The sequence below is a fragment of the Colius striatus genome, chromosome 2 (assembly GCF_028858725.1).
Source record: "Colius striatus isolate bColStr4 chromosome 2, bColStr4.1.hap1, whole genome shotgun sequence".
NCBI lineage: Eukaryota > Metazoa > Chordata > Aves > Coliiformes > Coliidae > Colius > Colius striatus.
In genome coordinates this window covers 59,568,774-59,592,247 of record NC_084760.1, presented here as the reverse complement: position 1 = coordinate 59,592,247, position 23,474 = coordinate 59,568,774, and the positions used below count along the sequence as shown (strand labels likewise).

The following is a 23,474-nucleotide window of genomic DNA, read 5'->3' as shown; positions in this document are numbered from 1 at the left end:
CATATTATTAGATGCTTAACACTAGGTAACAAAAAGTAAATATTGTTTTTGTATTTTCTGTGCACTTCAAGGAAAGATGATAACTGCTTGAGTACATGTAAACATAGAACTAGAACTGGATACAGCTTTGTGTGGTTTTAAGTAATTTTCACTAAATTTCACTATTATTGAGGTATTAATACAACTGCATTAACTCTCTCCTGTGTTTATTTTAACATCTTGGCTACCTATAGTTACTAAAACCCCCATTCAAGTAATTTTTAAATATGTTTTTCAAAATTAATTAAAATATAGTTTCTTCTTCTCTGAAATAAATGAGCTATTTAAACTCTGTTCTAATATAGCTGTTTTCCTTCTCTTATTTGCTTTAGATAAATACTTATTGACATGTACATAACCAGAAAATTAAATGCATGTATTTGGCAAGATGTATCTACGTCCATATAGGACTGAGAAAAGTAGGGATAATAATACTACACTTTCTTTCTGGCATCACTGAGGAATATCCACTCAAATGCTATAGTTAGAGAAAGCCAGATGTAGTCCTCATGCAAAAACAATTCAGAGGAGAATTCTGTTTGGACCGTGAAACTGACACTTCCCATAAATTCTTTACTCATCATCACACCAGGACTGAGTTAAAGCCAAACAAACATCCAATTCTTGCTTTGAATACCAGTTGATTGACTATTGTTATAAACCATTTAATGGGACTTGTATTCAAAAGACGTCTGAAGGCTGTCTCATTATTCTGAGATATCAATAACAAGTTCAGGAAGAGAGATTAAACAAATGTTTTGAGAAAACTTTGCCAATATCTACCGAATTTACTACGAAACAGCTTTTATATGTAATTAATTATTTATCAAACTTCTCAATCAGATACATATTCAAAAAAACTCCTGAAGTATACCTGTGAACAGTGAAGGCTCAACTTCACTCAAATTAAAAATTTTATACCATGTTAAATAAACTTATAATTTCTCTTTCTCTAAGCATTTGGATGCACAAATGTACAAACACACACAGAAGGCATTAGATATATATATTTATATACTCAGATATAAACAGACATATGCATAACACAAGGTAAGAAATATGATAATATATTTAGATAGATAGACAGATAAACATATCACACTTTGATTTTGACTGGTCTGGATTTTGCAAAAGTGTAGTCACTAATTTAAACAGACATCTTACACATTTTTTCTTCCTCTGTGATGCTTTTGATTTGTTTTCTAACAGTCTACCTAAGCTAAAAAAAGGTGTCAGCAAGTGCAAACAAAAACATTAACAGCAATTAGCATATGCAAAGTGTCTGATATATTTCAACTGTTGTTATTTAATTGTAAGTCTTCAGGACAAGTGAGCAATTCCACCAACAGTACTGCAGCATGTACACCCTTTGTTTCCAACATAGTGTTAATTTTATAAAATTAAAAATTATACAATCCAGATCTTGAAAAGTGGATGAGAAACAGCAGATGAGGTATCAAATATAACCAGGGATAACCTCTCTATTAACCAGGCAAAGTTTTAGTGATTATGAAAAAACACTATATGTGCTTAGGGAAAATGGGAGTATAATGCATTATTCTCATGTACTTCTGTCAATTATACACCTTTGAAATCTATTGTTCCATCAAAATCAGCTCAACTAGAAGAGGTGTCTGGATCAGAAGTTTTCCTTTTATTTTATGCTCATCATACTTTTAAATGTTTTGCAGAATTTGGGGATACACATGGTACCTTCATAAAGTCTTCATGTTCTTGAGATTTTTTAGTCCTTAACAATGTAACTTCATAACAAACATCATAACTTCATCTTTTTGCAATTCCTTATTACCTAAGGGTGAGGACAGGGCTTTCCTTTAAAACTGTCCATATGAGAAAAGATTCCAGTGAAGATGTTTCTATTCAGCTAGTTGGGATGGCAACGATCTTGGAAGATTTCCCTGATGTTGCATGTTTTGTTCCTTCTTTCTGAGGATATGATTTTTCTTTGATCATGAATATTTTCATTGCTAAGGCTAGTATTCATTGGAGTGGGAAATGTTAGATCCACTGCATAATGTGTTGGAATGATTTCTGGTCAATTTCTTTTTATACATTTCTGCTTATTACCAGAAATCTGGAAAATGTTGCAAGCTATATGAGAATAAATTTATCATAGTTTTCAAGTTAGCATTTTGTTGTTGAGGTTACTTCTAAAAGATTTTTCATATTTCTTTCATATTACCAGTAGATCTATACAGGAACAGTTGTTCTCTTTTCCTTAAGTAGATCAAAGTTAAGACTTCGTTGTATTAAGATTTATTAGGACTGTCTATATTCTCATTGAGGTGGAGCTATTGATCACTGACAACATGCCAAATAGGAGTTTTGCTCTACTTCTAAATTTCTAAAGAAAAAACACAAAGCTAAGTCTTTACAGTTAAAACTGTAGCTAAGACTACAGTTAAAAAAATCTCCCAAACCATAAAAACCAAGCTGTACCAGTATAAAGAAGGAAAAATATGAACTGATCTCCAAAGACCAAGACCTATTCCCTGTCTTTTGAGACTCACCACTAAAATGATATATATAAAGAATCTGCCTAACAAGAACACGTGAAAAAAGCAATTAATATCAAAACCTTTTCTTACTTGACCATCTTTCCATGTAATCTGATTCTTAATGATCTACAGGGCCAGAAACGTTATTTTAAAATATATTCTCAACATATCACACAATACACAAAAAAAATCTTAGATTTAAAGGATGACTGCATTTAAGAAAAAATCCTCAACATTCTTTAGTTATTCCATGTAAAGTGTTCTAACCCTCCAGATCCACTATCAGCTCCTGGGAACTAACATCACAGAGAGGTTTGTTGTACAAACCATTGTCCCACAGTCTCTCCATCCAGAGATCTTTGATATATACCACCTGAACTTCCAGCTACTACATGACTTGTAGCATAAATGAGATGAGCCTAGAATATTAATCACATGGATGTGAAGCTTCTGTTCAGATAAATCAGGAGGACACAACTGTGATTTCTGGCATTACAATGATCTAGATCTATAAAATGTTTAAAGTCTTGATGTATTCTGGACAGTTATTAGGAAATCTGTTGTAATAAAATTCTCTCTGTATATGAATATAGTCCAAGTAAGGTCATATCTCTGCCAAACCAGAGATATTTCACTTAGCTTTAATAATGTGTAATTAACACGTTTAATCTCACTTAGTTACACACGCTGTCTTTAGAGTCAACAAAGAGACAGGCAGCTCCAGAGGGTGATGTATCTCATTTATCTGAAATACTCATTTTGGGATGAGAAATGGAACTGGATTCTGGCAACAGATAGCTGAATATAAACTTCAGCTGCCAGCAAGAAGCACTGCACAGTGCTTCCTGGAGAGCCAGGGTTGAAGGGCAGACTTCTGTCAGACTCCATGGACATTATTACAAGAATCATACAAAGTGTACTCTATAAAAAAAAAGGCTTTTCAGGCATATCACTTGTAGAGGAAATGTAAGAGGAAAGTGAAGAGGTACTTACCAAAAACAATAGAAGACTCACAGTAGTAGTAACCATTCGGCTGCTTTTTTTTCAACATGGAACAAAGATCTAGGCGGTGCAGGATTTCATCTCCAAAATAATGGCTTTTAAAGTCTTCATACAGGCTGGAGTCAATTTTTTTCACCTTTAAATAGCAACATAAAATTCAATTACTCATTCTATTATAAAACTGAATTTTCATACTTAATTCCTAGTTTTCATTTTAACCAAATGCATAGTTAGGATCATAGAATCATAGAATGGTAGGGGATGGAAAACTACTTCAAGATGCAAAAAAGAATACTGAAACAATAACAGGTCAAATCTTCTGTTTTAGTTAAGCACTGCTTACTGTACAATTTAAACAAGAAAATAAGTGTCATTACACCTCCTTTCTACACTTCCTCTTCAGTCCTGTAGGAAACAAACCGACACACACAATGCTACAACTGCCTTAACTTACAATGGTTTGAAACGGTATTAATGGAACATGAAACAGGTAACTATTCTTGCTGTCATCACTAGCATGCTCCCACAAGGAAGAATCTTAAATGTTTGTCAATGGGCTTTTAAGATCTCTAAACAGGAAATTGTGGTTGTTTTTAACTAGCACTAGATGTTTATCTCAGTAAATCTAAAAACTTAAGAGTGATTTATAATATCAGTAGTTTTGCATAAATGACGTGGAGCATAATAAAGATTCCATTAGGCTGTTTTCAGAAAAAAACATTTCAGTAGTTATTTTAAGAGTTTAGGTCTCCTCATTCCATCACATAGATGATCTCTGTAGAAGTTCAATATTTTCTCCATCAATCTCACAGTAATGCTGTTTGCTCTTTAATAATCATTAATATATGCTAAGGGATGTTAGGAGACTGCGGCTTTCCAGCAGCTCCAGCCAAGGCTCCTTCTTCCCAGCTGCTGGGGCCCAACCCCATGCCCTGTGAACCCAGGGACTCTGATGGATGTTTCCACCACTTTCTTGTCCCAGTGATGCTCAGAGGACATGGCCATCTAGACAGGCTGCCACAGACAAGGTGCTGCCTTTGACAGCACCCACATGCATGGCTCACAGAAAACATCAGTGTGGACAGCCCCCAGCAGAGACAGAAGGTCACTATTGCAGGTGCACACTTGACTGTCTCCAGGTTCACAAGTACATGCATATTTGTGCATCTCCTGAGCACTATCAGAGCCCCTCTGTATGCCTGGCATCCCTGCTGTTCTGGTTTAGCAAGGAGCAGCTTTTGGCTTACTAACAGGGGGAGCGGGTTGCAGTGAAGACCTGGTAAAGAGTTTACGGATTCTCCCCCGGCTCCTGGGTTCACACCCACCTCCGGCCCGGCTGGGCCAATCTGGCGCCTCTGCCATCACTATTTAGGGGACGGGAATTTGAAATGCGAGGCAGGAGGTGTAAGAGTGATACAAGATGGAGGCGACCACGCGGACCCTTCAGCCAGAGAAGGAGGAAGGAAGGAGAAGCAATAGACCAGAGACCCCTCTGAAAGCCGTGGCGAGAATGCAAGCTGTGCCCCTGCAACCTATGGAGATCCATGGCAGAACCGAGAGTTACCAGCAGCTCCATGTGAGTGAGCCCGGATGGGCGAGGGACTGTGTGGGGAGACGGCCATGGCCCAGGCCGTGTTGGAGAGCCTGCACGTCGCAGAGTAGCCAGACACGAGAGGCAGAGAGGAGCTGCAGCCTTTGGAATAAACGCGCGTCGGAGCAGCCCGTGCAGGGCTGCCATGCGTGTGAGTTACTCCACGGACTTGCAGGGAGGACTGGTGTGGAGTTCACCCGTCCTGAGGAAGGACAAACAGCAGAAGCTATCGGGAACAGACTAACTGAAACCCCCACTGCCTGCCCCCCCCCGAACCGTTCATGGGGGGAGGAGGTAAAAACCCCGGGATCAGGGCTCTGAGCCCGGGAAGAGGGGAGGTGTGGCAAGAAGGTGTTCTTAAAAAGGCTGGTTGGACTCTTCATTGATGTACTACTCTGTGGTGTTTCATTTTGGTTATGTTTTGGGTTTTGGGGCTATGTTTTAGTTGATGTTGCATTAAATTATTTTCTGTTTTCTTCCCCAAACCGAATGGCCTGGTCAGTTTTGTCCTGAACCTTAAGCGGCAATTAAGCTCTCCCTGCCCTTTAGCAATTCTCAGCCTCTTCGGTACTTGAGGCTAATCGTGGTCTTTGTTCCCTGATGGGCCTAAACCACAACACCTGCCCAGATCCAAGGCTCCCTTACTCACCCCATGGCTCCCCTACTTTCCAGCTGGTCCAGCTTGAGGTTTGCTAGTGAACACCCACACCCCTCATGCACACATAGTTTGGGAAAGATAAAGACATTTGCCTCCAGCAGCCAGCACCCTGGCTTGGTCAGACAAGTGCACCCACCGGCCCCATTTTACAAAGGACTGGCCCCTTTTACACCCCATTCTGTCCACTCCTCCTTTGTTCCTCCCCATCCCCTTCCCATCTTTCACCTGTTTGCACAGTCCCACCAACTCTCTCAACACCCTTCACCCTCAGCTTTCCATCCCCAACAGCTGCAAAGTCCTGGCTTGCCTGCAGTAGCCTATCAATTACTGTGACTCTTGAGGTTTGTTTCTTGGGTTTGTGTGTTATATTTGACAGGTTTGTGTCTCTCTATATTTTGTTTATAGCTTCTCCCTTTCCCTTACCATTCCATTTGACAAGGTCCTCAACTAGACAATCCTGAAATAAACATCCCCACGCTCCATGTACCTTTATCACTCTGGATGGCTGACCAGCTTTGGCTCTTACTACTGCCTCCCTTATCATTCCTTGGTCAGGTTTGTGTCTCTGTACATGTCGCTTAGGGCTTCCTCCTTTTCTTATTATCCCCTTCTGCACTTAAAAGGTACTTCACCAGATACCCTAAAAGCAACAGACACAGCATTTTCTCCTTCCTCACACCCTTACACTATATCCATTCACATGAGCATTACACTCGTGTTTCTTGTGCTGCTTCCTTCACAGTTACTCATATGTAAGATGGGTTCGCTAATTAGAGACTTTCCGTCCCGTTAAGGTCCAATTTAGAGGTGGTCAGAAATGTCTTTGCATTTCCTTAATCTCTGAAATGATGACATCTAGCGGTGGATGCTCTTCATGTTGGGTACACAATTTCCTAATTGTTTAAATTTATTCCAATGTCACTGTTATTATTTAAAATTCTATATTCCATGGCTAATTAGTCCTTATATCCTAAAGTTATTTTGAAATTAAATCATCATTCTTTGCTTTCTGGCTGACAGTTCTTTGAAATACATTTAGACATCAATCAGGAACAACAACAAAAAAAACCTTTTCAGCCAGGAGAACACTTGTCAAAATGTGAAGCTTTGAGTATTCCTGGAACGAAATGAGGAGAAGATAAAAATCATCACTTCAAGCTCCAACAAAAAAAAAGCAATGTCCCATTTACAAGAGGCTGGGATGCTGCTTGTCAAAAGAAGAGATTGGTAAGGTCCAAATTGAACATTGAATGCTCATGAATTGAGTTATGCTTGTGACGCACTACTGAAAGATACTTGGAAAAGCAGCCATGGAAAATCTGTATGACATTTTTAGTAACTTGGAACAATTTCTGGAGTGCTGTTTGCAATGACATGTGAAAGGATGAAACACAGGTACATGGGAAATTCATGGTTCATTTCTTAATTGAAAGGTTCTGGAGCAGTAGAGATTAAAGAGAGGAATTGTTGCCACATGGGAAAGCTATAGATGCTGATTATAGAGATATGCTATAATTGTGGGAGGGTGAGAAACAGAGAACTTGAGAAGCCATTTTCAAGTGTTTGGTGCTGAAAGAGGAACAGGAAGATACATGCCTCTTGAGGGAGTGCTGTAACAAATGGATGCCCGTAGAGGAACGTGGTTGTGTAATGTGAGCCTGGAGCTCACCATAGTCTGCATCTGGAGCTCCTGCACGACTAGCAAGGCACCAAGGTAGCCCTGTCCTCTCTGTTAATCCTCTGCCTGCACCTCCTCTGTATGCAGGCAGGGAAGGTGCAGCCTGCTATACCCAGTCTGCAGTTAAAACTCTCCTCTGTGGCTGCTGTCTGCAGGCTGCTGGGCAGCATTTGCCCCTTTGTGGGACCAGAGGTAGGAAAGCTCAAGTGGTGACAGGTCCAAACACGTGGCTGCAAAGTAAGGTGCCTAACATCCCTCACAAGCAGCTTCACTCTCCACATAGCAGACCTAAAGCCAAAACGCCCATTTCCCCAACACCAAGTCCAGTTCTCCATATGCAAGGGGTACAGATGAACGTGCACTCACAGTTGCTCCAAGTAACTTAAGCAAATTGTAGAGGCCTCAGCGGGTGAAAGAGGCAGTCAGAAAGGAGTTGGGCATTGGGTAGGGACGGCCATGGGTCCCACTGGAGCAGAGGCAGGCAGTGGGTAGGGGCTGCCATGGGTGCCGCTGGGGTACCGGCAGACAGTGCACAGGGAGACTGTCCTTTGCCGGCTGGTGGGCTGGGCTGCTCAAGTGGCTTCCTCCAACCACCTCCTCTCCTCCCTCCCCTCAGTGCGGACCTCCGAGGGGGCCCGGGAGGGAGGCAGCAAGCCGCTCCCGGGGATGGCGCAGGGTCAGCAGCTAAAGCCTCGAGGACAGGGGTGCTCCTATTCAGGCGGGAGCCTGCAAGGGAGGTTGAGGACCCATTCCCCCCATGACAGCAGAGACTCACTGCCGGCTGGGGAAGGTGACCGGCGGTTAAATGCAACGCAGCGCGGCGGGATGGGCCGGCGGCGGGACGGGGACGGGCCGGCGGCGGGGTTCGGCCCCTCAGCGCTCCACCTTCCTGACAGGAGCCGGCGGCGAGAAGGCCTGAGCGCGGCTAGCACTAAGGTCCCGCCGGCAGAGGGAGGGCAAGGGGGCCCAGGTAAAACCTCTGGGCCGCAAAGAGACGCAGCAGCCGGCATGAGTCTGTGGTGAGGGCTCGTTGGGGGGGGGAAAGTCAGAGAGGGTTAGAAGTGGGTTGCTGACAGCAGCTGGAGGATCTGTAAGGGAAACTTGGTATAGCTGATCTCTGCAGCAGCACATTATTACTTATATAGAAATTGATACTATGTAATGGTGTTGCAAAAATATTGGTATTTATTGGGAAGACCGTGAAATGATGAGCAGTTTATGTGGCTGCATTGTTGTAAGGATCTGCAGTCAGTGCATGTGGGTGTACTGTACCTCTTACAGAGGATTAATTTGTACATATCTGTACACGTACCTTACCATACTTATGAGTATTTGGGCTTACATATATACATACTAAAAGAAAAGATAGAAATTAAAACTGTAAAACTATTCTGACATTGCTGGTAGTTAGCTCAATGACACCTTGCTTGGAAGTAAGATGGAGGCTGTAGTTATTGGCTACATCTTTTCACTTGAGCAGGTAACAGCTGTCTTTAATTCTCCATAGCATCTTAGCTTCTCCAGAGTTGGAAAAATGAGTGTTAATTAACCTGCTGTTGTCAGTTACAGTTATTTTTCAGGACTTTTTGAATGAACTGTGAATAAAAGTATTTTTCTCCAACAGAATGAGTGCCACATCAGTCACAAGTTGTGCTGTGCCACCAGCACTTGGGCCCGAACAAGAGGATCAAGAGTGCTCCGAGACACACATGTCTGTTTTGTGGTATGCAGGGCAGCTTGCAATTACTTACTATGACACAGAAGATTGCTCAGTCTACTTCATGACCGATACACCTGATAATGAAGATCTCAAGCTACTGTATAAAGTTATTGAGGAAGTTAATCCTCAATGCATAGTGACCAGTGCAAAACAAGACCAGAATATTGCTAAATTCCTGACCAACATAACAGCTACTGCTGGTGATAACAGAGGAAAACCTGAAATTGTCCTGTTTCCTAACATAGATTTTGGCCTAGAAGTCAGCAAGCAACGGATCCTATCTAGGCAGTTTCCATTTATCCCATCTCATATGAGTGCAAGAGAGAAAATTCTCTACTTGTCCTCAGTCATCCCTTTTGAGAGCCCACTCATGATACGAGCCCTAGGGGGACTCCTTAAGTTCCTAGACAGGAGAAGGGTTGGAGTTGAGCTTGAAGAAAGCAGTATTGCAGTTCCTATTTTGGCCTTTAAAAGGTTTGTGCTGTCAGATATTGTGAGTATGGACCAAGATACTTACTGCGTCCTGCAGATATTTAAAAGTGATATCCATCCTTCTGTGTACAAGCTGTCCAGTGGATTAAAAGAAGGATTCAGTTTATATGGAATTTTAAACCGTTGCAGGTGCAAATGGGGAGAAAAACTGCTGAGGCTGTGGCTCACAAGACCTACTCGGAACCTGACAGAGCTGAACAAACGGCTGGATGTTATCCACTTCTTCCTGCTGGCTCAGAACCATGAAACAGTCCTCACTCTTCAAGGTTGCCTCAAGAATATTAAAAATGTGCCTCTTATTCTAAAAAGAATGATTCTTTCCAACACTAAAGTCAGTGACTGGCAAGCACTCTACAAGACAGCATACAGCGCAGTGTGCCTTAGAGACACGTGTCGTTCCCTGCCCAATACTATTGAACTCTTTCAGACTATTTCACGTGTCTTCACTGATGATCTGAACTACATTGCTAATCTAATCAGCAAAGTGGTGGACTTTGAAGGCAGCATCTCAGAGAATCGCTTCACTGTTAGACCCAACGTGGACCCCACCATCGATGCGAAAAAACGAAAGCTGTCAGGACTGTCCGACTTCCTTACAGAAGTAGCTCGAAAAGAACTGGAGACCTTGGACAATCATATTCCTTCCTGTTGTGTGATCTACATTCCATTGATTGGGTTCCTTCTCTCCATTCCACGGCTACCAAATATGGTGGATAAGAGTGACTTCGAAATAGAAGGTTTGGACTTCATGTTCTTGTCAGAGGATAAACTGCACTACAGAAGTGCTAGGACTAAGGAGCTAGACAGCCTGCTGGGTGACTTGCACTGTGAGATCAGAGACCAGGAAACACTTATTATGCACCAGCTGCAGACAAAGATCTTGGAGAAGTCAGAAGTGCTTAACAGTGTGATTGAGTACACTGCACACTTAGATGTACTACTCGCTTTGGCAGTGATGGCCCGGGAGAACGCCTATTGCCGGCCACACTTTACTCACCGCCATGGCTTCCACATCAAGGATGGGAGACATCCACTCATGGAACTATGTGCCAAGACTTTTGTGGCCAATCCTGCGAACAGTGGTGAGGCTACCAGGCGAATAAAGATTATCACAGGGCCCAACTCATCTGGAAAGAGCATCTACCTAAAGCAAGTAGGTCTTATAGTATTCATGGCTCTAATTGGCAGTTATGTCCCTGCAGCAGAGGCAGAAATTGGAGTGATTGATGGGATTTACACAAGAATCCACAGCAGGGAATCAGTTTCTGTAGGATTATCCACTTTTATGATTGACCTTAACCAGGTTGCCAAGGCAGTAAACAATGCCACAGAAAGATCCTTGGTACTTATTGATGAATTTGGTAAAGGGACCAACACAATGGATGGCCTGTCCCTTCTGGCTGCTGTCCTGAGATACTGGACCAGTCAAGGAACACAGTGCCCGCAGGTCTTTGTCTCCACTAATTTTCACAGTTTAATGCAGCTAGAACTCCTGCCTGACACACCTCTTCTGGAGTATCTGACCATGGAGACTCACCAAGAGGGAGATGAATTGATATTTTTCTATCAGATCAAACAGGGCAAGTCCACTGTTAGTCATGCTGCAAACATTGCTGCATTAGCAGGAATGCCAGCCAAAATTATTGAAAGAGGAGTGGAAGTGGCGGAACTAATTCGCAATGGGAAAGCTATCAAACGTATTGATCATCCTTCAAAAGGCGATCGGATGGAAAAATGCAGGTCTGTTGTGGAAAAGTTCCTTCACCTAGACCTTGATGATCCCAATGTGGACTTAGAAGACTTCATGCGTAAAGAGGTGCTGCCTTTTGCAGCTTCAGTCCTGTAAAAGGGGTACGTTACCATCATTTCTACCGTGTTCAGTAGGAGTTTGGTAGTTTAAAGAACAATCACTGTGACTAACACCTCATACTCCATTTATCTTGTAGGAAACTGTCTATAGTTATGTCCTTTCTTCTTGTTTAAAACAAGTACTGTAGTTATATCTCTCTGCAATATGGTGTAGTATACAAAAGCAGGAAGACTGAAAAGAGAATTTAAGAACCTCTTGCAGTTGCTGGGTCACCCATTTTGTGCATTTTCTGCCTCTGTTGTTAGATTTTCTGATTAAAAAAAATACTGTAGAAAAATCACAAAACATTTCTGATGGTCTCATAGGACTGTGAAAGCAAAGTATTTATTGCTCTGTGTTGTGCCAAAGTGTTCATTTCAGCAATTTTAGGATCAGCATCAAAGATTCCAAATAAATATGTGCCTCAGACTCCCATGTCAGCAAGTGACAGTCATCACAATAAAAACCACTGACAGAGGCTAATAAATGGAAATATAGAAGGATTTAATGAGTTCTGTAGCTCTTATATCAGCATTTCTGTCCAAAATAAGAGAGATCCCAGAAGTTACTATAAAAAGAATGCTGAAGGTCAGAATCAGTGTAGGACTGATAAATAGGAGAAGTGTTTTGGTTTTACTGAGAATCACTGTCTTAGAATCATAGAATCATTGTGTCCAGCCTTTGTCCCAGCCCTATCAATCACTAGACCATTTCCCTAAGTGCAACATCCAACTGTCTCTTAAATATCTCTAGGGACAGTGACTCCACTACCTTCCTGGGTAGCCCGTTCCAATGCCTGATAACCCTTTCAGTAACGAAATTCCTCCCAATCTCCAGCCTGAACCTTTCCTGGCGCAACTTGAGGCCATTTCCTCTTGTTCTACATGGTACGACTATGTATCTATGTCACATAGGTATAAATAAAGCAAAATTACACATCTAGGAAACTGAAAACTATACTAGCGATGTAGGACAGAAATTAACATTTTGTATTCTATTTTTGAGTATTAAGTAAAACTTAACATTAAATGAAGAATACCAGAAGGGGTGGATTCCCTTTCACTTCTCTTGTCGTGCAGAGGATCTTTACTGAACACAGTATCTGATGTATGCATATGCAACAAAAATTCATTAACAAATTAATGAAGCAGGAGACACAATACATTAAGTGCTACAGAAGTTACAACTTTTCCTGCAACTAGATAAGAGCCTGAGATTCCTTCGCTAAAGACAAAAAAGACAATAGGTAGCTTATTATCTGACTGCCAAAACCTGTTGTAACTGCTTACAACGTGGCTAACAAAAGACATCAGCAGGTACACTGCATCTCTCTTCAGCTGTATTTTAAGAAGCCAGAAATATTAATTTCACATAAATCGAGAGAAAATTTACATGAGAAAAAAGTAATTACCTTCATAAGTATCAGTATTAAACAACTTATCCTATATATCTAGCTGAAGACAGATAAATGTAAGCACAGATCAAAAAGATCTGAATTTAGAGACGCTGCTTTGGGTTTGATTCAGTGTGGAATTTCCCCCTTTACGATGAAGGAATTATTGTTATGAAATAAGTATCTTATGTTATCTTGATGTGAAACTAGGATAGTGGCAAAAGTTTAACTTAATTCACATTAAAAACCAGAAGAATAAATTACAGAATTATGCAGTTACTGCTGTTTCCAGTGCAATCATAATAATACTGTCTGCAAAATAATATCTAGCATCTTGATGATGTTACCATTCAAATTGAGTGGTAATAGTGAATCAGGCCTTGTACAACACTTCCAAGTGTGGTAGATATGTATGGATTTTTCTCACTAATATATTCTCTTTTACTAATTATTCATACAGCATTCTAAAGATATACTGTACAGGAAAATACTGTAGATTAAATATTAATAGATTTTTGGCATTTTTTCTTGTCAACCACCGTCTAGGCTAAGGATATACTCATTAATAATTAAGTAGATGCCGTAAGAGCAATTTCACTGTCAGTCATCTACTTATGAAATCCATTTTACAGTATTTGCAGTTCTGGCAGCATTAAGTATCAAAGGATCTCCAAATGTCATACTGCATTTCACTAGTGTGCCTCACAACATGCCCTGAAATAAACATCAGTCTGGATGAAGAAAAAGCAGAGGGGTTGTGACTGACCTGTGGCAATGGAGCAGCTAGCAAGGGAAGCAAGACTAGAAATGTTATCTTCAAGTGCAAAACTCCAGCTGCTTCTTTCATTTTGTTTCATGAGGTTCTTTGTACGGAAGACAGTGATACTAACCAAAGATTCTTATCAATCAATCAGTTGTAGAAATAGCTAAACATGCAAGGAAATTATACTCTTTGTCCCTTTTGACAAATGGACTTAGAGGCACACTGCATCTCCTTATTTTGAGTAAGTTTTCAGTGGCACATTTGATCTTAGAATTGTTCAACTAAGCATGAAGAATGAGTTGCTCCCACTTCTGATAAATATGTAAATAAGTTATTTAACCTGAGAAGCTGAAGGGGGTATAGTAACCCAGAGAGCTCTTTATCTCACACTTTTATCCTTTATTAATGTCTGTTTCCAAGTTTTTTGCATTTACCACTTTTAGCTTAATGCTGTGCTTTCGAAGTGGAAAGTGGATTTCTTGGGGAAAGTTAAAATCTTGTCAGAACATATGCATTTCAAAAATACCTGTAGCTGTATTCAGGCTTGAAAAACATGCTTCTTTTTCCCCAAAAAAGATAACTTTGGTGGAATTTAGATGTCATTATGATGAGAGTGGCTTAACAGAGTATTGCTTCAAATAAGGAAACTTACACTAAAAAAAACCCCAAACCTACAGCTCTGAACTCTACTCAACTACTTCAGTTCTATTTGGTGTCTTATATGCCTTCTCACTTGATTTTCATGCACTTCCTTTTTCTTGTATTTCATACTGTTGTATTTTAGACATATTAAAATGTACTACAAAATAGTTATGCTTTTATATTTCACGTTTTTATTTATTGTTTTCAGCAAATGCGTGAAACTATCTCACTGAATGCATGGACGCAATGAAATAAAAAATGATACTGAAGACTGATGCTTATGCCTGACAGTGGATCAACAAAGAAAAATGTACAGATTTTTAATACATAGTTTCTTTCCATACAGTGCATCTTTAGAATACCAGACACATTATCCAGCATTATGGAGGACTAATGAAGATGATTTGGAATGACACTGACCTGGTTCTGTCAGAAGCAATGAATATCAGCACACACATCCTGGCTAACAGTTCATGCAAAGTAGATAAACGTAAATGAATCAAACAACCAGCCAAAACCCAACTAAAAACCAGAATGGAAAAACCTTACCCGGATTGTCTCAGATGTTTTAACCAAAGAGTTAAATTACTGAACAGCTGATACTCTACACAAGCTGTGGATTTTAAAAAATGAGTGTTTTAAAAAACAACTGTTAATACAAGCAAAAGCTTACATGATCTTACAAATTAAAATAGCTATAATGCACCACCTACAACCTGTGAATAAGTCCTTGTTTCTATTTCAGGATACGTATGTGTGCCCTTGAAGTCTCTCTATGTATCTCAAATCTCACTGCCTTCTTCCAACTGACTTTACAATACTATTTAATTAAAATGTACACCTTCAGCATTTTTTAGTTATTTCTAACAAAATTTTAAAATATTTTTCTTTAATGCTTATTATTAAAGAAAAAAAAATCAACTTAAAATAGTTATATTATGCACTTTAATTCTTATTTTTAAATAATTTATTTTCTGAAAATTATTTTCCTGGAGAATGTTAAAAGGAACCCTTAAAACTTTCTATATAATATCAGCAAAAACACTTCATGGAGATATACCTTATGTTTAGTAACATGGTATTACTGTTAAACTAGTAAGAAATTAAAAAACTAAATACACTAGTATTACTTCTATATATTTATCATCACAGTTAAACCCCACTTTTATGTACTTGTTTTGTCGAAAAAGTGATAAATAGGCAAGAATTAACAGCCTGCAAGAGAGAATACAGAAGATTTGTTTCATTGCTACTCTGAAATTCACCAAAGCGCATTTGACAGAGGAAGCTGACAATCTGCCTGCTACAAGTAATACAAAGATAAATGCCAATGTTTATTTCCTTATTTTCTTCTATACAGTAACAAAACAAAACTATCCAAACAGACTGCATGCATATAATCTACACCCTAACAATAATTCTGTAATTCTGAAGTACTTTTATTCTTTGGTCTTGCTTAATTTCACAAAATAGACCACAGTATTACCGTACTGAGGATATCAAGAGTAGTAACTTAAACAGGACTACTGTTTATGTTGTAGATGTACTATTTTTTTTCCTTGGAAAATCATTATGTTAAAGTCTTACCTCTTCAGCTGGTTACAAAAGTATGATGCTATAGCATATGCAACTCCTTTGTTAATCTCCAAATTAAACTTTCTAGATAGAGCTATGCAAAATGTGAGCTCACCTGCTTACGCAGCTGTGTTGATTTTGACAACTTCATGAAGGTCAGATGTGGTTTAAAAGCTCTTCCTTCTTCTGTCAAGATGCCTTTCCCTTGAAATATCTTCTTCATAGTCTCTAAGGCAGGGGAGAAAAATGTAGAGGTACAAGAATACTACATGATAGAATGCTTTCAAGTGTGGTTTCAATTGTAATATGAGTCACAGCCACTCCAAGTGGAAGAAACAAGATGATGACTACTAAAAGGTAGAGATTTCTAGTCAACTTCAAAGGTACATATTGTCTCCTGTGAAAATAGTCTTATATTTGCCATTAAGATGGGTCACAAATTTGGTTTTACTAAAATAAAGGCAATTAGAAAGCTGTCCACGCTGTCTGCTTATGCTACCAAAACTGGAACTTGACATTAGAACTGTTGAGGGGTTACTCTCACTGGAAGTTTTGGAAACACCAGTAAAACTCTTGAGTATGTAACAGAATCGTCTCTCTTCAAAAACAGTATTCAGTGGTGAGTTCCATTATCTGTATTTCTGTAATCTCCCATTCAGACCAAAGGAAATCTGAAATTCAAAGTTCTAAGCAGTGGCACTAGATTTACATGACATAATTTGAGAACATACCAGGTACGCTGATGACTTTTGTTTGTCTCTTGAAACTTCACTGTTGTCTTCCAAGCTATTTCCTACCTTTAATATACACTTTTATCTGTCTACAGTTCAGGCTCAAGCAACTCTATTACACTGACGTAGTTAACTACTTCCCAATTCATCCGCCCAATGTAATCTTTGCATTTATTGGAAATAAATGTCAGTATCATTTTTGAACTATGTTCCGTATTTCTTTTAGTTGAAACACTTTACATGAAAAATCTATGTTATAATTGAGAAAAAACTATTTAGATAAAATTGATAAAACTTGTAGCAAAAATAATACCAGTAATTAGAATATATTCCCATTACTGAAAAAAAACCTGCAATAACTTTTTTTCCTTTGCAGATACAACTTACAGTTTTTCACTAGCTGTAGGTCTAGCTGACTCATTCTATCCTTGAACTAAAACCAATAGGGAGGTAGGGGGAATCAATCCTATCACATTTAATTTAATCAGCCCTTACTATAACAAAGTATTTAAGTGTACTATTTTTTGGGTTGACAGTTTAACTAGAACAGAAAGACCTAGTGCTTTATTCTGCTACCTGGACGAAAAATGCATTACACTGGGAAGTGAACAATATGGTTGAAAAAAAATAGGGAAGAGGAACACAGATGTATAAAGCTGTCTAGAGTAAGTCTGCCAATTCAGATTCCTGTTAACATGTAATTCCAAAGTCCTTACTCTTACCATGTTTTTGTTTACTACAGTAACTGAGAAACTTTGAAATCACACTTAAGAGATTTTACAACTTTATGCATTACTTGACAATAGAAGAGTTACAGAAGAACTTAGAGGTCTTTTCCAAGGGGAATGAAGTACAGCTTACCTACTTGTACTATTTTAAATTTTATCTGCAGGAAACATTTCTGCACTTAACCCTGAATCCTCACTAAAGGTATTGTGCAGCTGTGCACACAAACACTGCTGAACAACAGATTAACACATCAGAAGACTACAAATAAATGTTGCCTGCTTCTTCAAACTGAGATATGGAAGTTCAAATTAAGTCATTTTGTTACAGTGTGAATGTATTTCCATGCTTCCAACAGCCTGCTTATTTCTGCTGTTAGTAAGCTAATAAAATGTTACATTTATTTAAAACTGAAATTACCTGTAATAATGCCATTTTCTGGTTCCTGTGTTTGGTTCTCTGAATTACATCACGTTTGAGGACTCTCTGACTTCCAGCAAAGGAAAAGTCTTACCAAAATCACATTTACGCTACCCTATGATATTCTGACGCTCTTGTGGGTTGTAATCTTTTTTTCTCCCCTAAAAGCTCAAATCCTTTCTGCCATCACATCTTATGCCAAGCAGTTTTTTATCTCCCACTCTGCAATGAAGATCTGTGCTGGTGAAGATAGCACGTCTCAGGGTGTCCCCTTAACTCCAGTAACAGCTTAGCGTCAGAGCAGTGGTTTGCCAACATGCATCTAATCACAATATTTTTACCCAGTGTTTTCAGCAGGGCAGACTGATTGTATGGCACCATAAATATGTGTTACAGAGGGACAGTGGGGCACCTACACGTTTTGCTGCTGAACAGCAACCACGTGGCCTGTTACGTCTTCAGTTTGTGCTAGATAGCTTTGTTCAGTATCTGCTTCATCTTTCTAGATTAATCTCTTTATTTTCATACCTGGCAATTCTAATTTTTAAAAAAGCTAACAAAAAACTGAGTCAGATAAAAGAATGCCTAATTTCAGCAACAGACATGTTCTCATGGCACTCAGACTTCTCACTCACCTTTGTCATGGCACAGACTTACTAACCGTCACAGGCTCAAGAGACTGGCCATGCTTGCTAGTACTACAGGTAACCCTTGTTTTGCAGTATTTGACACTGAGGGGAAATGTGACATTTGACTGGTTAAGGTGACTTATGAACATAATTAGCACAATGTTTCCTTCTTCAAAGATAATGAAAACAGAAAGAAATCTGAGTAGATGGAGAAGACAAAAAGGAAACAAAGATAAATGATTCCCTGTGAGCACAGAGAGGTTAAAAGATAACGTAATGCTATTAATATCCATGCAGCTCTTTGAAGCAGTGGCCACAAGGGTTTTAAAAGAACCGGGGAAAGAAGCACAGATGCTGTGGACAAGATAAAATCCCAGGCTTATGGGACAGCATGAAAGTGGATTTGAAGACTAAGAAAAACACAAAAGTTCAAGTTTACGAAGACTGCCTGAATTGAAAGAAATTGGAGGCCAGTGAAAAGAATCATAGCCAGACAATGTCCATGGGTCTTAACAAATGAAGATCTGCCATCTTTTCCCCAGACATCAACAGCACCACCAAGGCTGAAAAATGAAATGATCTGTTTTCCTTTATTAGTCTCAGGCTGACCAAAGTTTGCAGCTTCAATTTATACCCCAGCAAAGTTAAGGATATTTTTACAAGCTCAATGACTTCCTGAAATAAATTTCTGGACAGCTTTCAGACTGAGTTTTAATGCAATGTGAAGTACTCTGCGATACCATTTTGGACTTTATTTTTTAAATATCACAATTACTGAACCTTATCTGCCTCTCTTACATTGGATGTGGCTGAATCCATTAAGACAACTGCCTCCCTAAAATTAAACTTGAAATGTGATATATGAAACTTATTCAGGACCACTATATACTGGAAAGGCTCAACAAGTCAACAGCTAGATCAAGATGGAATGATTCATAGAAAAATACACATTGAGCCATATTCCATAACAGAAATGGTCATATTCTTTTCCAAGATTTCATTAGATATGAAAAACTGCTATGTATGTACATTTTCTTCCAGTCTATTAATTTCTCTCTAAACCATGTTCCCTCAATTAAAGGGTTTAGAATTTAGAAACTGTATCCCGCCTTTCTAGTGAATTTCTTTTTACTTTACACATATAACTGAAGAAAAGCTAAGCACTTACAATTTAACTTACTTACAATTATAACTATCATGTTAAGCCATGCTAAAATTTTTCTCACTTGTTTTTTAACAGTGCTCTGTTGGCTGTTAGCAGAAGTTTGGTGTTTACAAAGCTGATGGAGACTGACAGGTGTTTTCAAAACCACGCACCTGTGGCAGACATCACCGACAATGAGACACCTTGGACCCTGGTGACCCAAAAAAGCAGAGCTCCATTTCATACTCCATTTTCCAGCACCCCTACCAAAACCAAGTATGAAGCACTAACACTCAAAGACAATCATGAGCAAGGTCTACATGGGGAAGTTTCAACAACAACTTCATCAACAGCCAGTGGACACTGCAAAAAGAAATGATGGGTGCTCATCGTTGGTGACTTTCTGTTAAAGGGCACCAAGGGGTCAATTTCTGACCTGACAAGGAGTCACAATAGGTGTGCTGCCTCCTGGGAGCCTAAATTTGAGATGTTACCACAACTCATCAAAAACAACAACTACTATCTGCTCCTGCTCTTCCATGCACGACGCAACAACCCAGAATCAGGGCAGAACCAAGGAAGGCTATAAAGCCCTGGGGGTATAAGTAAAAAATATTGGGGCTCAAATTATCTTCTCATCCATTTAATCAGTGAGAATGAAACATCACCAAGAAATAGATGAATAATGCAAGTCAACTCCTGGCTATATGGCTAATGCTGCCCCAAGGATTTTGGCTTTTACGACAAAGAGACCCTCTTTGATGACTGCAACCTGCTAGGGTGGGATGGAATATATCTCTCTATAAGGAGAAGCAAGGCAATCCTTGAGAATAGGCCACCCAACTCAGTGAAGTGGGCTTTAAACTGAAAGACTTGGAGCATGGGGTGGAAAATGGCAATGGCCGTGCCATCCCATCCAATTGGGAAATATGTCAGGCCAACTAGCACAGTAACAAATGCACCTTAACTGCATTTCAAGAGTCAGAAGGCTGATCTGAAGGGAGTGTCTAACTGTGGACAATCTTCTTGTACCTATACAGAGCTACCAAGACGATTAGGAGACTGGAAGATATCTCTTACTAGGAAAGGCTCCAAGACCTGGGAGGGGACTTGATTGATGCTTGTAAATACCTAAAGGGTGGGTGTCAAGAGGATGGGGTGAGTCTTCTGTAGTACCCAATGACAGGACAAGGGGTAGCAGGCACAAGCTGGAGCACAAGAAGTTCCACTTGAAAATGAGGATAAACTTCTTTACTGTGAGGATGAGGGAGTCCTGGCACAGGCTGCCCAAGGAGGTTGTGGAGTCTTCTCTGGAAGTTTTCAAAACCCATGTGGACATGTTCCTGTGCGACCTGACAAAGGTGAACCTGCTCTAAGCAGTGGGGCTGGACTAGATGTCCCTCTAGAGGTCCCTTCCAATCCCAACTATTCTATGACTCTCTGATTCTTCGGTGTTTGGCAGCACAATATTAATAAGAATGTAAATAAAAATCTATAAACATTTGGTATCCATGGTTTCAGAGAAACATACTTTACATTTTTAGCATTAAGAAACTAATGTGGAGATCACTAATGGGTCTTTTAGAGGAATAAAGACAGTGAAAAAGCTCACCCAGTTTTATTACAGTGGTGCTCAGTGCCCAGATAACCACAGGTGTTCTGTACAGAGGGATGTTAACAAAAACATAATAAACAATCAAGGAGAAATTTAATGGCAGATTCAGTGCCGAGCATGCGCACTGTTAAGTTTGTTTTATTTATTCTCACTTTAGTTGTGTATGTGAAATATAAACCATAATAAATACCTAGGTGCAAAGATAAAATATTATGACACACTGAAGATGTTTCAGTCTCCCTACTAATTGAATATATTAATTGCAACAATTCAGAACTTGCTTACAGTCCCAACACCAAATTAGAGACTACCTAGTCTGTGAATACCTAAATCTTCCCGTAAGATTTTGCCTTACAGATCATCTTATTTCTCCCACCCTGACCTTCCTTTTATTAAACCCTTTTTCTTCCTCTTGTACCTGCCCTCTCCATACTTGCTGAAAATGCTATTATATAGCCAAATCACATTTTTCTTAACACTTTCTGACTCCGTCCAAACAGCTGATCAAAATTTAAGACCCTTTGTGAAGTGTAGTAAGAGTCAAAAGGCAGGAAAGGTGCTCCAACACGGCCCTCTCCTAGCCTATTGCTTTTGTGTATCTACTACTTTAGCCTCTTCTACTTCTCACATGACACACAAAAACAGTGAGATAAGAGATTTATCAAAAGCACAGCATTTAATATAATTGTACAACAAATAAAATATTGAGCTCCAGAGCAAATTGTATTTAATAATTATTAACTGTTGGAAGCATAAACTGATAAAGCTAACTGGTGTTAGATTAGACCATAATACTCACTGTTCCTTTTCACTAAAATATTTGCCCCTGTTGTCACCAACTGCCTAGTCAAGGGGCCTACACCAAAACTGTCACGTAGTGCAAAGCTCAATTAGAAAAGGTTGCAAGCAGAAAACTTCATAATACCAAAAAGCATGAGCAATGCTCATGTCTATTGGAATCCATCCTTCATGAAAATACTAAAAGGTACATGTTTTCATGTTTTTTTCTGCTGGTTATATTCATCACAAAATACAGCATATATATATGTGCTGACACAGGTAATGAAATTACTGAGAGAGAAAACATTGCCATTTTCAACTTCAGAGTATGTTCCTCTTCTTGCTGTGGTTGAGTCAAGTTTCTACACAGCTCAGTAAAGTTCTGCTACACATAGTAGTAGGAACTGTAGCTAGTGGCACATGGACTAGAAGAAAATATAACATGTCACAGTAGTACGTTTTCAATGCAACTGCCTTGGATTTAGACGAGCAGCCTTTCATTTACTTTGCACAGATCATGTTTTTTAAAGGAAATTCCATCATTTTTTGAGACTTCAATTTTTCCATCATGTTAAAGGATTTAAGAGGCAAAACTAATTTACCTTAGCTTCAGCCATCTGGAACTAAAATGAACTAAATTAACTGAATTAAACTATTTCCCTAGCTCTCTGAAGTCAGGGCAACATAACTCATCCTAAAATAGATGTTAAATGGATGGCTTCACAACCTTTAAAGATGTTCATACAGCACCATTCTTGCCAAAATACACTCTTCCTCCCAGCCCCATGCCTGCCACTGCTGTCTTTTGTGCCGACAATCATGTAGCAAACAGTGTAAAACACATTGGCAAACTAACTAGATGAAAAATTAGCTGAAAGAGGTAAAATATTTAATTTTACCACAGTTGAATTCACCGTGTGGTTACACAAATCCCCATCACACCAAAAGGGCTGGAGTATTTTGGTATGGTAGCATTGTCAGTTTATGCTTGAGTAAAGCTGTCATGTACTTAGAGAAGAAGATGGGTAGTATTAGTTGCTTTCCATTTTCCCTCTCTAGTATGGACTGTTAGAAAAATCAATTTAGTGAGATTAGTCTAAATGTCACTTTATAAAACCAAAGTTAAAGGAATTGGCTAGTTACATATATGTTTGTCTACTGCAATCCTAACTGTACTGAAATATTTAAACCAAGAATTCAAAATTCCTTAGAAATAAAAGAGAAAAAGCAAATGAAATAGTTATCTGTGTGAAGAGTAATTTTTTTCCTTCGTGAAATACAAGCTCCCCCTCGTGGTCAGACCACAATATGCATAATTCATCCATAATACCAAAATCTGCAAAACCTGGGGGTAAAAACCAGGATTCATTTATTCACTTTTATAAGCTTCAAATAGCATTTAGAATATTTTTATCAAAACGGAAACTGAAGTCTAACAATTCATGACCTTTTCCATTTAGTACTTCAAATATTCCACAGAGTAGCAAAACACAAGAATTTTTTTATTT

The 23,474-nt window shown here is 39.2% G+C and overlaps 2 protein-coding genes across 7 annotated transcripts in view; one reads left to right on the top strand and one right to left on the bottom strand.

Annotated features, from left to right (window-relative positions):
* Positions 1-23,474, bottom strand: part of AKAP7 (A-kinase anchoring protein 7) — a 111,934-nt gene that overhangs the window by 42,876 nt on the left and 45,584 nt on the right. For all 6 annotated transcript variants that reach the window (XR_009818225.1, XM_061990691.1, XM_061990694.1 and 3 more), the window contains 2 exons: positions 16,037-16,149; positions 3,552-3,696 (listed from right to left, as the gene is read on the bottom strand). Coding sequence is in view for 5 of the 6 variants with exons in the window: in XM_061990691.1 (XP_061846675.1) it covers positions 3,552-3,696; positions 16,037-16,149 (258 nt within the window). In the remaining variant the exon portion in view is untranslated. The remainder of the gene's footprint in view (positions 1-3,551; positions 3,697-16,036; positions 16,150-23,474) is intronic.
* MSH5 (mutS homolog 5) lies at positions 8,039-11,545 on the top strand. Its single transcript, XM_061990698.1, has 2 exons — positions 8,039-8,224; positions 9,112-11,545. The coding sequence occupies exons 1-2, from the start codon at positions 8,154-8,156 to the stop codon at positions 11,543-11,545; spliced, it is 2,505 nt and encodes an 834-aa protein (XP_061846682.1). The 5' UTR covers positions 8,039-8,153.

Bases quoted from the DNA above. Each gene is read 5' to 3' on its own strand.
- MSH5 (XM_061990698.1), top strand. From the start codon at position 8,154: ATGGCGCAGGGTCAGCAGCTAAAGCCTCGAGGACAGGGGTGCTCCTAT. The intron at 8,225-9,111 runs GTTGAGGACCCA...TTTCTCCAACAG, and splicing joins GGCGGGAGCCTGCAAGGGAG to AATGAGTGCCACATCAGTCA.